Source organism: Colletotrichum graminicola (genome assembly GCF_000149035.1).
Source record: "Colletotrichum graminicola M1.001 genomic scaffold supercont1.16, whole genome shotgun sequence".
In the NCBI taxonomy this organism is placed as follows: domain Eukaryota; kingdom Fungi; phylum Ascomycota; class Sordariomycetes; order Glomerellales; family Glomerellaceae; genus Colletotrichum; species Colletotrichum graminicola.
In genome coordinates, this window is record NW_007361020.1 from 59,527 (window position 1) to 73,598 (window position 14,072).

The 14,072-nt window shown below is 54.4% G+C and overlaps 2 protein-coding genes and 1 non-coding gene across 3 annotated transcripts; all 3 read right to left on the reverse strand.

The window, feature by feature from the left end:
* GLRG_13115 lies at positions 1-72 on the reverse strand. The gene has a single exon. It is a non-coding gene; the product is annotated as a tRNA-Thr (tRNA).
* Positions 73-922: 850 nt separating this feature from the next.
* On the reverse strand, positions 923-6,454 carry GLRG_04833 (ABC transporter; the record flags this gene model as incomplete). The annotated part of the gene is made up of 2 exons (XM_008095518.1): positions 923-6,230; positions 6,384-6,454. The coding sequence occupies 2 exons, from the start codon at positions 6,452-6,454 to the stop codon at positions 923-925; spliced, it is 5,379 nt and encodes a 1,792-aa protein (XP_008093709.1).
* Positions 6,455-12,146: 5,692 nt separating this feature from the next.
* Positions 12,147-13,798, reverse strand: GLRG_04834 (preprotein translocase; the record flags this gene model as incomplete). Its single annotated transcript, XM_008095519.1, has 3 exons — positions 12,147-12,222; positions 12,283-13,627; positions 13,789-13,798. 3 exons carry the CDS (start codon positions 13,796-13,798, stop codon positions 12,147-12,149), a joined length of 1,431 nt encoding a protein of 476 aa, XP_008093710.1.
* Positions 13,799-14,072: the final 274 nt, after the last annotated feature.

Here is a 14,072-nt window from a genome sequence, read left to right on the forward strand (position 1 = left end):
TGCCTCGTGGCGGAATTGAACCGCCGATCTTCTCATTACTAGTGAGACGCTTTACCACTGAGCCAACAAGGCGATGACTCAAATCCTCCACTGTGAACTCATACCGGATGGAGAGAGGCAGTGGAACTGGAAGCCGGGGGACTATGGATGTCGAGTATGGAAGGGGGGGGGGGCGTTGAAAAGTTGGGTTGGCGACGAAGATTGTGTTGGTGGGGGGTCGTGGTTTCGGGTCCGGATGAGGCAAGCGGGTTGTGGTGTTTGAAGGGGGGGGCGGATCTTGGGTCTCGGGTCTTGTCAATGAGTAAACTATGCGATCAAGAAGACTTAAAAGTTAGTGGTCGGTTGCCCTTGAGGGGCGTTCTTCGTCCACGAGTCTAGACAAAGGTTACGTGCGGGTGATCTTCTGGATCGTCGATCGGTGTCATTACACAGTAGCATTCAGTAGGCTTTCCCCATTGGGTACTTGAGCTCTCCTGCTTGCTCAGTTTATATGCCTGGCGCAAAGGCATATCGGACCCTCCCCCGTCTGCCTCTTCTTCAAGACTTCCCGGAACATGACGCTCTTCGTTTATGCGACATGCCTCGCTCCTGAAAGGTGCCTCGGAGAAGTGACATCTGGGACCTGATCGTGTAGGTAGTAGAGCAGAACTGGACTCCAGCAACTTCATCGTGCTCTCTGTCACACATACGTAGTCTCACCGCGATGGAGCAATGTCGCAGCAAGGCCATTGTTTGAACAGATAAGGAAAGTTTTATTTATCCCCAGTATCTACGAATCTCTGACTAGCTAGCCCTTATTAAGATAAGACAAACACTCGGCGAGAGCTTTCGGGAAAATAGGCCAACCCCGAGCTGGTCGCTGTCAAGCAACAATAATAGTACACGAAAAAGGGGAGGCTTATATGCAGGACCAAGGGGCCATCTATCCGCCGCCAGCCTTCTTGGCCTCTTCCTCAGCCTTCTTCGCTTCTTCAGCACGCTTTTTCGCCTCCTCTTCTGCCGCCTTCTTCTTGGCTTCTTCTTCGGCCTCCTTCGTAGCCTCCTCCTCGGCCTTCTTCTTGGCTTCGTCTTCGGCCTTCTTGGCCTCCTCTTCGACTTGTCTAGCCTTCGTGGCATCTTCCTCTGCCCTCTTCCGCGCTTCAGCCTCGGCTTCGGCCTTCTTGGCCTCAGCTTCGGCCTGCTTCTTCGCCTCCTCGGCGGCCTCTTGAGACTCGTCCTCGGCAGCCTTGGTCTTGCTGTCGTCCTGGGTGACCTCCTCGTCGTCGTCAACATCAACCAACCTTCCCGAATCCCACTTCTTCTTAGCAGCCTTGAGCAACACCTGGTATTCTCCGCTCATGTCGCACATGCTTCGGAAGCTGCCGTTTTCTTTGCGGATCAGATCGTACGGGTGGCCATACTCGACGACGGCGCCCTTGTCCAGGACGAGTACCTTGTCGTAGTCTACAATGGTCTGCAGGCGATGGGCAATGGTGATGATGGTACTGGTAAGCTCACGGATGGTCTCTTGGATCTTGGTGTCAGTGGCGTAGTCAATCGAAGCGGTTGCCTCGTCCATGACGAGCACGTTGGGTCGTTTCAGGAGAGCACGGGCTAGGCAAAGAAGTTGGCGCTGGCCCTGAGATAGGTTGGAACCAGACTCTGAGACGGTCGATGAGAGGTTGAGGAAGACGTTCTTGTTGGTCGGCGCAGTCGAGGAGCCGGAGCTCGAGTTGGCGTCTCCCTGGATGAGTCCGAGGTTGGGCGTGGCTGGCAGCATTGCGCCGGCCGATGGGGTCGTCGGCCTGGAGGTCGACTCGTGGAGGCCGATAAGTTGCACCTTGCGAAGCGCCTCGAAGATCTGCTCATCGGTGTACATGTCGAAGGGGTCCAAGTTGGAACGGATGGTGCCCATGAAGAGCGTGGGGTCCTGCGGCACAATGGTGATTGCCTCGCGCAAATCGCGAAGTCCGATCAGGCCAATGTCGATGTCGTCGATGAGAATCTTGCCCTCGTCGGCTTCGAGAGCGCGGAAGATGGCCAGGGCCAGCGAACTCTTACCGGCACCCGTTCTACCGACGATGCCGACCTTCTCCCTGGGGTTAATCTTGAAGGTGAGGTTCCGCAGGACAGGTTCGAGGTCGGCGCGGTAGCGGGTAGAGTAGTTGACGAACTCGACAGAGCCTTGGCTGGGCCAGTTCTCGGGAGGGCGGTTCTTCTCGATGACCGGCTCAGCCTCTTGTTCGACGTCCAGATACTCCTTGATACGTTCGACAGAGTTCATATTCTGCTCGTTGATGGCGTACAGGCGAATGAGCCACAAGACGTTCTCGGTGAAGCCAATGGCGTAGCTGAGGGAAATACCGGCAGAACCCGGATCGACGGTGCCCGTGCTCATGCTGATGATGATGAAAACACCGGCAAAGAAGGAAACCAAGTCGCCGAGGACATCGGTTCTGAAGGCGAGCCAACGGTTCGCAGCCCAGAGGTAGATGAAAGGACGAGCCTGGACGTTGATCTTGGACAGGTTTTCCCGGATGAAGCGGCGCTCGTCGCCATAAGCTCGGATGGTTGTCATGCCTGAGAGCGTCTCTCCGAACTGTTGGAACAAGGGACTCCGTTGGACGGATTCAAGACGCTTCAAGTCTCTGGAAGCACGCAGATAAAAGGCGCCGACGAGCCAGTACGCGGCAGTGATGAAGACGCCGGCAACCAAGAAGCCAGGGGTGACCCAAGTGATCAGAACGACTGTCACCAAAATCGCAAGGGCGCAGCCAAAGACGCCGATGGCGATCGGAGCGACTTCCTGGTCCACTGCCTCGAGATCCTTGCTGAAGCGGTTCATCAACTGGCCGAGAGGGGTGACGTCGAAGAATTTGAACTTGGCTCTGGATACACGGGAAATCAGGTCATTGTGAATTTTCTTGGAGGCAGTCAAGGAGCCATAAAAGACCCAGACGTCTCTGATGAACGCAGCTGCCGAGCCAGCGATACCAATGGCGGCAAGAACAGTGAGGTAGTACTTGACGTCGACGTCAGCAGCAGCAGCAGCGGCAGAAACGGTCGAGCCGATGCGGCTGCCGTAGTTGGCGATGGAGGCGAGGTAGGTCGGGGAGAACGATTGCTGGCTATAAGTGATGGACGATGTTGAGAAAGCGATCCGCTCCACCTCCTCGTTGACGTATTGGTTTGCCCACTCTCGCACCCAGAAGTTGGTAGCAACACCAGACATCTGCTGAAGACCGAAGACGGCGGCAGCCACGACCCAGAACCACCAGGAACCCATAGAGGAGAGATAGAGTTGGATGACAGGCCACTTGACGGAACCCTCGGCCTTCTTCTCCTCCATGGCGTCCTTCTGCTCCTTCTTCTTGCTACTCTTCTTAGCCCGCGCGTCGGTGGTGCCCTCGTCGCCAGGGTTGACCACAGTTTCCGAACCATCTTCACCGACGCTGGAAGGGACTCGGGACGGGATGCGGGAAACCGAGGCCGAGTTGACAGCAGCCTTTTGAATTTCTTTGCCAAGCTTGCCGGAGGAGATCAGCTCAGCAGAGGGGCCCTGGGCAGCAACCCTGCCATTCTCCAGCGCGACGATGTAGTGAGAGGAGGGAGCACAGAGCTGGAGGTTGTGGGTAACCAGAATGCAGGTTCGGCCAGCCATCAAAGGACCCTTGATGGCGTTGTTGAAAATCCATTGCGCAGTGTGGGAGTCGACAGCACTGAGGCAATCGTCCAAGAAGATGTGCTGCGAGTTGGAGTAAACGGCACGGGCAAGGGAAATGCGCTGCTTTTGGCCACCAGACAGAGTGATACCCTTTTCTCCGACCAAGGTCTCATCGCCGTTGTCGAGAATCTCAAGGTCACGCTCCAGCGCACAAGCGACGATGACGTCCCGGTATCTCTTCTCGTCGTACGGCGCAGCAAAAAGGATGTTCTCCTTGATGTTGGCGTTCACGAGCCATGCAGCCTGCGCGACGTAGGCGACCGTGTCGGCAAGGCCAGTCTCGGGATCAGCCCGGACATCCTCGCGGCTTCGACCACCAGGACAGTAGACCTTGCCGCCCACGAGGGTCATTTCACCAAGCAGGGCCATCAGCATGGACGTCTTTCCAGAGCCAGTGGGTCCCGAGATGATGCTGAGCTTGCCAATCTGGAAGTCGACATCCAAGTCCATAAGCCGAAAAGCCATAGAGCCATCTTCGGCAACGACGTCTTTGCCGCCCCAGATGAAGTTGCCCTTTCGGAAACCGATGACCTTGTTGCCGTTCTCGTCGACATTATCCTCTCCGAGCTGCTCGTACTTCTCGGTCTCCTCCTCGGTGAGGAACTCTTCAACACGATCCAGTGAAACCTTGGTCTCTTGGACGTGAGCAAACATGTCGCCCATCTGGTCGAGAGGAACACGGAGGAGCATAAAGAGGGAGATGGCAGTGAAGGCCACGGATGGATAAAGAGGCTTGTGCTCCACAAGGGTGTACATCAGGAAGGAGAAGAAGGTGATGAGGACAGGGACCGAGTTCCACACGGCAACAGCGAAAGACCAGATGATGTAGCGGGATCGGAGCGCCTTCAGCTCAGCGGCGCGCTTCTCGTCCACGATGCGGCCGAACTTGGCCTCCCAGGCAAAGTACTTGATGATGCGGATATTCTGCAAAACCTCGTTGGTGACGTTGATGCGTTTGTCGGTCGCGCCCAAAATCTTCTTGGAGGTGTTGGCAAAGCCTCGGGCAAAGCTGTAATTGATGGGGAGCAGCAGGGCCATGACAATCAATCCGGGGATGGCACTGAGTCCCATGACATCCCAAAGGAGAATGATGGCGATGATGAGCTGGGTCGGGGCGGATGCACAGATGAAGTGCAAGTAGGCCGTGACCTCGGCAATCTTGAAGCTGTCGACGGACATGAGGTTGATAATGGTACCCAAGTTGGCCTGCTCGTCGTCCTTGGCGGGGTCCTTGGCGGGACCATTGGCAGCTGCCTCGGCATCCGCCTTGGCCTTCTTGAAGCCTAGCTTCGCCTTGATCTTGCCAAACCAGCCCTGCTTTGCCGGGCTCTTGTTTTGGCCGAGTTCCTTGTCCTTGCCTGCGGAGGCCTTGCGTCTGAGGGCCTTGCTGTAGATCTCACCAATGACGATGGCTCGGATGCGGATGCATATCTTGCGGCCGATCCACAGAGCGTAGTTGTCGGCAAAGGATCTAACAAGGTCGAGGACGGGCAAGAGTATGACGTATAACCACAGGACGTTAATGGGAGCACTTTCGGGCCGCTCGACGTACTCTAGGATGGCCTTGAGCAGCAGGGTTGGGGCGAAGGTGAATACACCAGCAAAGGAAGCGAGAGCGAACTGAAACAGAAGCTCGCCCTTGAAGTACTTGATCAAATGCCATGCCAGGCTGGACGTTCTCTTGAGAGCTCGGTAGTCGGCGATGACGGCAGCGGCCTTTTCCTTGGGAACCAGATTCCATACACTCTTCAACTCAAGAGTCTCCTTGTAACCGCGGTAGATGATGGGATCGACCCAGGAGAATGTGACGAGGGAGAAAACAGAGGCGAGGGGCTCGCGCGAGGGTTCGATTCCATCTTCCCACTCCAACAGCACCGTCTTGTTTCCCTTTCTGGTGGTGATGGCAAGGACGAAAAGGAGAGTGGTAAGGGCGAACTCGACAATGGTGAGGATTTGCGAAAGGCGGCTGCTAGGGTGGATAATGACGGAGCGAAATACGGCAACGGTGAAGATCCACTGGAAGAAATAGATGAAGGCGGTGTGGTTCCAGATGCGAGGCACGCGCCACTTTGTGTTTCCGAGGAAGAGACGCAGAGTGACGAGGATGGCAACGTAAACCCAGGTGACAAGGCCGACGATGGCGACGAGCAGGCCGTGGTGACCAGGGGCGGTGCCGGTAACCAAGGCGATAACGTGAAGCGCAATCAGACCGGCAATTGCGATCTCCTCGACAACAATGGTCAGGTTCTGGGCGGGAGGGCTATCGGCCTGGACGATGGAACCCTTGGTTGTAGTCTTTACCAAAGCCAGGCGGCCGCCGCCGTTCATGGTCAAAGCCTCATCGTCGTCATCTTCGTCCCCGCCGGCGGTTTCTTCGGGAGGGATGTCGGTGTGGCCGTGATGTTGATCTTGGGGAACCTGCTCGTAGCCATGCTTGCGGTGTTTGGCGACGGTTTGTATGGCTTGCAAACCCAGGTGGAGGATGGAGAAGCCTATAACAATTAGGGGGAAGAGGACCTTGAGGTAGCTGCGGAAGATGAATGGTCAGTAAGTGAAGTCAAGCCAAGCAAAGCCTATATCGGGATGGATCACGGGGTGGTAGATGGCACCGCGGCAAGTTGGTACTGCGATGCGATGGGCAGGGGCAGGGCGCAACGAGATTGGGAGGGGGGCGACTCACTCTTGCTGGAAGCACGGAGTGAGATCATCAATGTCCCATATCGGCCAGCTGCACTGAGCAAAGTTGCTCATGTTTGGTGGTACCCGCACTCCCGGGTGGCGGGGAGAAACACCCAAGAGACAGCGGTCAGTGGTCGAGCTCTGACGACACGGCGGCGGGTTGGAGCTGTTTGGGGTAATACGAATATGACTTGCGACAGGCTGGACGCTTCGGTTGGCAGCGGTTGAGAGGGCGCGGGAGCAATGGCCGACGTCGGTACCCTGAAAGGCAAGGCAAGGGAGGAGGAGGCGGCGGAAGAAGAAACGAGAACCGGCAGGGCGTGTTTGCTTGTTTGTTTCCTCACGGGCGGGCGGAAAGATTGAGGGAGAGAAAGCGGCAAGCCGTGTCTTCCGGACTCCAAAGATCACGCAAGGGAGATCTGTAGGAGACGAGACGAGACGAGATGAGACCGGAGTTCAGGCGCGGACAGGCGAAGTCCTGGGGGTGGAAGGAGGAAGGAAGCAAACAAAAAAAAAATCGAAGAAAAGAAAAGAGAAGGATGAAGGACGGGGCACACTATTGCAGAATTCAGAGGTTTGGGGGTGAGTGGGGATGGGGTTTAAACTACTAATGTTTCGGTCAGTACCTACCTACTACCTACTCTCCGTCTAGGTCTGTGAAAAGTAGTTGCCTGTGCCTGTTTGTTAGGCTGGTTGGTGGTGTCATGCCGGACTGGGTGACTGACTGACTGCCTGTTTGGAATGGGAACGGAACAGGTGGGCGGCTGGTGGATGAGAACCCACAGTGACACTTGCATTAGGTATGCATGGACAGGCACGCAAACCAAATCCCCCTCGTCAAGGTATCCGTACTCTGCAGGTAGGTTCAGCAAGAGGATGCCACAGCACCCACGACAATCCGCGGCGAGCAACAACGGGTTAGCTGCAGTTGGTTTCTGTTGCACACCTTAGCAGCGGGTCCCCAAAGTTCCAAGATCCATCCTGGATTCAAAGGTGGGGGATCATGTCCCCGCTATACGCACCATGATAACAAAATATTGACCAGTGGGATGCTTCAATTGGCAGCAAGCATGTATACATCGTAGATACGGAGTACTCGCAACGTTTATCAGATAGGTACACTCCAAAGTCCAAAGTAGGGATGTACGTAGCTTGCTTGCATGCGACACCCTGCGCAGTGTATCTAGGTATGTACTATTAATGCAAAACTTCTTCTGCCTTTTTTTTTTTTTTTTTTTTGCCCTCCTTCCACCAAAGACAAGGAAGGTGAGATAACATGCATGTGAACTACCTAGGTAGCTGCCCGCAATACAGCAGTGGCACCTGAGTCACTTACAGACAAGGTTCATATCTGAGCGAAATGAGCATCAGGAAACAGCGGGACCGAACTCCCGATGCTGTTGCTGATGTAAGATCCTGTCCCACATAACGGGCCACCCCTATCAACAGGCCACCCCTAGATAAGGAGATAATAAGAGATAAGCATATTAAGTTAACTATTTTTTAAACATTAGAGCTAAGCTTGAGAAAGATATTACTCCATAGGCTGTTTTCAATAAGACTAATATTTAGTAAAATAAATATTATATAATTCTAAGTAGGCCCCTAGTAGCTATATATATAAAAGCTCTTGTCTAGAGAAGTAGATAAGCTAAAACAGACTTTTCTTAATATATATTTCATATAATTTTTCTACTCTATATAGCTACCTTATTAAAAGCTATACTAGGAATTCTATCTTTTGAGACTTATACTTGATTTTTAATAAATAGCTAAACTTAAGAAATATCTATAAATTTAGTGTAGTATTTGCTTGGCCTGCTGTTGGGGTTGGCTCGTTATGTGGGGTAGGGTCTTAGTAAGTCCGCCTCGAACAAACAAGGGGTTCTTGCGTCATTGTGGTTCTCCCAACTCGCCGTTTTAACTTTTTGTATTCAATCTTCCTCTTCTTGCCTCCTCCAGAGAGGCCAGCACCAACTTGTTGGGGAGCTCGGGCCCATACTCTAGCGTACTGGTTCGAATTCAAACCGAAAAATAAAATAAAAATAAAAATGGAAAGAAATCTTCTTTTTCCTTGTCTTCAGTACCTACCCAGCTTAACTAGCTAGCTACCTAGGTAGGTCGGTACGTATATACCGAACCGACAGTCCGTGCCGTTAATTCGAGGCAAGCGCAAGAGCCAGAACAAGCAAGAGCAAGAGCCGGCCGCACTTGCACTTGTACTTGCACTTGTAGATGCAAGCAGGCAGCAGCTGCTACATATCATTGGCAAGGAACTGGCTGCCATCATAACCCACTTACCTATCGTAGGTACGTGCATACATGCATATGCATATAGCTACGCATCATGCATACATCCTCTACTTACTCGTAGGATGATGACCATTCAGCCGACAGTCAGTTGCTGACCACGATGCTCCCCCTCCTCTACGTACCAACACAACATCCATCCACCACCACACATACACTCGCAATGCATCCTTGAGCTTCTGCTGTTGCTCCCGGCAGCCTACCTAGTCCCCTTACGAGCAGATGCCCGTCTTGAACCGTCGACTTCACAATGTATGCTGTTGCAGGATATGGCGGCAAAGGCTCGTGTCATCAGCAGCGAAAGTCCCGGTACACTCGGCCATTGTAGAGACAAGACGCTTCTGCCAACTACAGCTGCCACCTACAATGGCCCACACCAATCAGCATGATAATAATGCATGTCTCAAGCCAAGCCGGACTCCAGACCCGGGTCCGGACCGTTTCTCGACACCCTCGAGACGGAGGGCTACACTGCAGCGACAACTGTGGCACTCTTGTCACATCCCACCTGCGCCACCACAATCAACGCTTGAAACGAGCACAATGACTGTTGTGTGTGCTCGTCCCTCTCTTCTGCACCTTATCTTGAGCACGCTTCGTCCGTCTACCCACTGAGTGTCCTACCGCCGAGCACGGCAGCTCCATTGCATGTTGACCCCGTCGACAATACCCGTCCGTGACTATGCCTTTGCTGGCAAGGCTGCCAACACCCTATCTCTCTCAAGCGAGGGAACAGCCTTTGCTAATATCCCAGCCGGTCCGCTGTTAGCGTCCCAGGCCCAAGGTATTCAACGTCTAAACTACTCCAGGTACCAGGAACAGATGGGCCGTCGTCTGCCCCAATGCGTCGCACACCAGCCGTTGACTGTTCGAGTATAACCGCCAACCTAGACTGTAAAAAAATAAGAGTGAACAAAGGATATTTAAGAACGAGAAAAAAAAAAAATGGAAATAGAAATAGAGGTAAAAAAAAAAGATCCACCGTTCCACACAACGATCAGAACCGAGCCACGATGCAACTTGTCTCCGATCTTTGCTCTCTTTCGTAACAGACATACAAGGCTATGGAGCTCTCGCAGATAATTGAACACAACATTCCGTATTCTGCCTCGTCCACGCCAGTCAGGCACCACGGACGCACACGTTCTCCGTGACCAGGATGAACGCCTATGACCTGCAAAGCAACTCCAATTGTGTCAACTGATCTGCCTATTCGCAAGTCATGCGGTTAGTCTCGACCACTACCGTCAATCCCGTCATCGTGCTCTCGCTTCTCGAGCACCGCTTGAGCCGAGAGCCTCTTCTGGACCCCCCTTGGGAAACGAATCCGCCGCACCTCCACCACCACCACCCCCCACTAGTTGCTGACCTTCCAATTGAGGCAAGCCACTGCCAGGAAGCCGATCCTCCATCCGGCCTGCGGGCTACGACTGCGAACCGGCCAATGAGTCATCTTCACCGCCATTCAGACGGCTTGATGCTACGAACATCTCGGCCTTGACCAGTCCTGGCATCTCCCCCGGCCGCTACTAATTACCCGTCCACGGCTGCATCTCCCTTGACCAGCCCGCCGTTGCAGGGTCGGAGGCGCGCTGCAGGTCAGCCATTGCCGTCCCCAACGTTGTCAATTGGCCGAGCCGTCCCTCACGTGTTGAACGGCTTGCAGGCAGCCACACGCAAATCTGCATCAAATAGCACGGGTGTATCGAGAAGCAGCGCACGCACCAAGGTCAAATCGGACTGCCCCAGCCAAGGGCCCTAGAGGTAGGGTACTCTTCCCTTCCTGCAAGTGCAGGGTCGACAAAGCTTTGTCGTCACTTGACTCCCATTGTTCGATGTTGCAGCACAGCTTGGCACAAGGCTGGCTTCTCTGGGGGAACCCTAGGCCTTCGTCAATCACCCGTCTTTTCTACCCTCAGCCAGCATCTCAGAGCCGGGGGGGGGGGGGGGGGGGGGGAATCCGCAGCGGTCTTGTAACTAGGCTGGTATGCGCAATTCAGGAGACATGCCTCACTCATGACCTTTCATATAAACTCCACTGCAGAATTTGATGAGAAGAATGGAAACCTGAGACAAATCTCAGATACTGCTACTCGATGCCGGCGCGTCAACGGCCAGAGAGAGAGACAAAGGCCCCCCTTGCATGGCCCACCTCGAGCCAGGAACAATGGCTTATGAAGGAAGGAAAGAAGTATACACGACTGGACCGCATGTTGATTTTCTGAACCCCTGGTGTGCGTCACATTGGCTGATGAGGGAGGCAGCAGTCATCGCGTAGCCTCAGGGTATGCCCCCTGCCCCCCTGAAGAGGTTCATGTTATTCGAGTGGCCCGCTGTCCCTTTTCAAACGACCAAAGACATGAGCAATGGTCGATGCCAATGGATGAACCCCCGTCATATGCAGAAGCTCCAACGTCGCCTCGCCGCGGTGTTCGAGACTGAGTCGTTCCGCGGCAAGCGCTGTCAAGGCGGTCCGTCTACCTCGAGTCAACACGCATGAGTATGTATTGTATGTATGTACCAATACCGCCGGTTCGACGCGTCCAGCACCAGCCTGGGTACAACTCAGCCCCCATGCCAAGACATACACGCTCACACTACCCTAACCCATCCTCCAGAGAACATCATTAGGCAATTGAGCTCTCTGTCTCTGCGCGTCTGCGCGTCTGGCCTCAATAGATATTCGATTTACATGTCCATGTTATGCTCAATCTTATGGCCAATGGGGGGTGGGGGATGCTTACATGGCCTTGGGCCTTTCGGTTCTTGTGTACAGTATCCGTATATCACGGTTCAGACGCGAACGTGTTATTAACTCGGGTTTTCTACCTGCAGCCTTCTTACGGCCCATAATTACGACTCGCTTGCTGTCTTGCTGTGTGCTATGCCATATCTCTCGCACCATAGGCGGCAGAATCATGTCCGCTCCATGGCCGTTGAAAGCGCCGACCAGACAGATCGGGTCCCAAAAGGAAGAGCCCCACATAACATTGTCACTGCAAGTCAAATGTGGGATGAGGATCCGGTCTTTGGGGTTCGTGAAATGGATTTGTTCGCCATTCGTGGTTTTAGATACAATACTCCCAGATCAGCGGCTCCCAGTAGCAATCAGACCAAGGACCTCCTCGACCCATGACGTATTCTGTCAAGAGTCCGCGGCGTCCCTTCTCGGCGTCCCTTCTGGCCGGCCATGCCATGCCGAGCAGCTGTCTAGAATGAACTCGCCCCCGCTGCCCAATGCTACCTTAACCCATCATCATGAAATCCCATAGCTTTTGTTCTCCAACCAGGAAACAAGGCCTCTTTGTGACTTTTCTTTTTGAAACAAATGTATAACGTGATATTACACAGATAGCCGCCATCGATAATAATGGTCGCTGGAAGCCTCGCATGAACAAAGGAAGAAGCTTCGGTAATTCTGAAAAGGGCATGTCTTTCTCGTTGGCTGGCAACATTAACCCATAATCATGCCCTTCATACCGGCCAGGTCGCCCTCCTTGGCAGCAATCTCGAAGTAGCCGTAGATGATGCTGGTATGCTGTTAGCGACACGTACTACACTTGACGAGGAACGGGGCTTTCAAAACTTACGTGACAGCCAAAAGGGTACCGGTACCGGAACCGAGAGCGCCCATGAGGTCGCTGGCAACGGAGAGGGCACCAATGCAGGCACCACCAAAGGCAGCGGCGGTGGGAATGATGCGCTTGAGCTCCTTGTACATGCTCTGGTCGCGGTGACCGGCCATAACGAGACCCTGGTCCTTGAGCTGTTTGGCGACATCACGGGGGCTGGAGCCAGAAACCTCAATCCAGGTCTTGGAGAAGATGGCACAGGCACCCAGCATGTAGACGATGTAGACAGCGGTGTGGATGGGGTCGAGGAGGGCGTCCTTGAAGTTCAAGGGAGGAGACATGTAGTAAGCCAGGCCGGAGATGGCGGAGAGCTGAGCGGAACCGTCCTTGGCCTCCCAGACACCGAAGAGACGGACGAGGAGGTTGTCAGAGAAACGGGAGTACAGCATCTGGCTGATGAGGAAGACGTTGGAGGACAGAGCGGACTGCAGCATGATGGGCATGTTGGAGGTGTAGAAGAGGCGCACGGGGTAAGAGCCGCGGGCACCACGCTGGCGGGAAGACTTGACGGGGATCTCGACGCGGAAGCCCTGGAGGTAGATGACGGCGGCGAAGACGAGGATGGTGGCCAGAAGGTTCATGATGTTGGGGAGGTTCTGGCGGTAGAAGGCCTCCTGGAGAGCGCGCTGCTTGTTGGGCCAGGTGAGGAGCAGGTGGAAGAGGGCAATGACGGCGCCCTCGAACTCGGGGCCACGGCCGGTGTTGATGGTGGTGGGAGAGAAGGCCTTCCACATGATGGACTCGCAAATGTTGGTGGCGATGAAGAGGGAGATACCCGAGCCCAGGCCGTATCCCTTCTGCAGAAGCTCGTCGAGGAGAATGACGATCATGCCGGCGACGAAGAGCTGGAGGACGAGGAGGAAGACGATGCCGGCGCCCAGGTCAGAGGGTCGGCCGTAGAGGCCGGTGAAGACGTAGACAGTGGCAGTACCGGCGGAGAGAATGAAGGCGAAGAGCTTCTGGGCGGTCTGGTACAGCTCGCGGTCGCTCTTGAGGTCGAGGTTGACGTCGATCATGTGGGTACCAGCGAGGAGCTGGAAGACCATGCCAGAGGAGATGATGGGGGTGATACCCAACTCCATCAGGGTTCCACGGTTACTCGCCATAACCATACGCAGCCAGTATAGGGGGTCCGAGTTGTCGGAGGAGACAATGCCGTAGAGAGGCATCTGGCTCATGACCAGGAAGATGAGGAGGGTCAAGGCCGTCCACATCAGCTTCTGGTTGAAGGGGATCTTGGTCTCCGGCTGCTGAACCTCAGGGAGGAACGGCACGAACGGCTTGACCAGATCGAGGAACCGTACTGTGATGCGAAAGCGCGCGCGTTAGCCATTGGGATGTTCTTCCATGTCATGCGATTACTGTCTTGGGGGCTGGGCGTGGTTGGCAGGTTTGCAACATTTATCGCGCGCGTGTCCTTTTTGGAGCTATAGGCATGGAGCATGGGGAGGGGATGCAACTTACGGGAACTCATGATGGGTTGTTACACTGAGAGAAAACAATAAACAAAGGACTTAATTCATCCAGATGAAGGGGAGGCAGAAGAAGAGAGTGAGGTAGAGAGCGACAATGGCTCAGGGTTGTGGCGAGGGGAGGGGGGGAGGGAGGTGATGGGGGAGATGGAGAGAGAGAGGAAGGTTTAGGTTATTAAGGGGAGAGGAAGCAAAAGGACAGCTTCAGCGTTGGAGACCTGAGGGACGCGGCGACAAAAAGAGGGTCGGCTGCGATCTGGCTTCAAAAAACGCCAT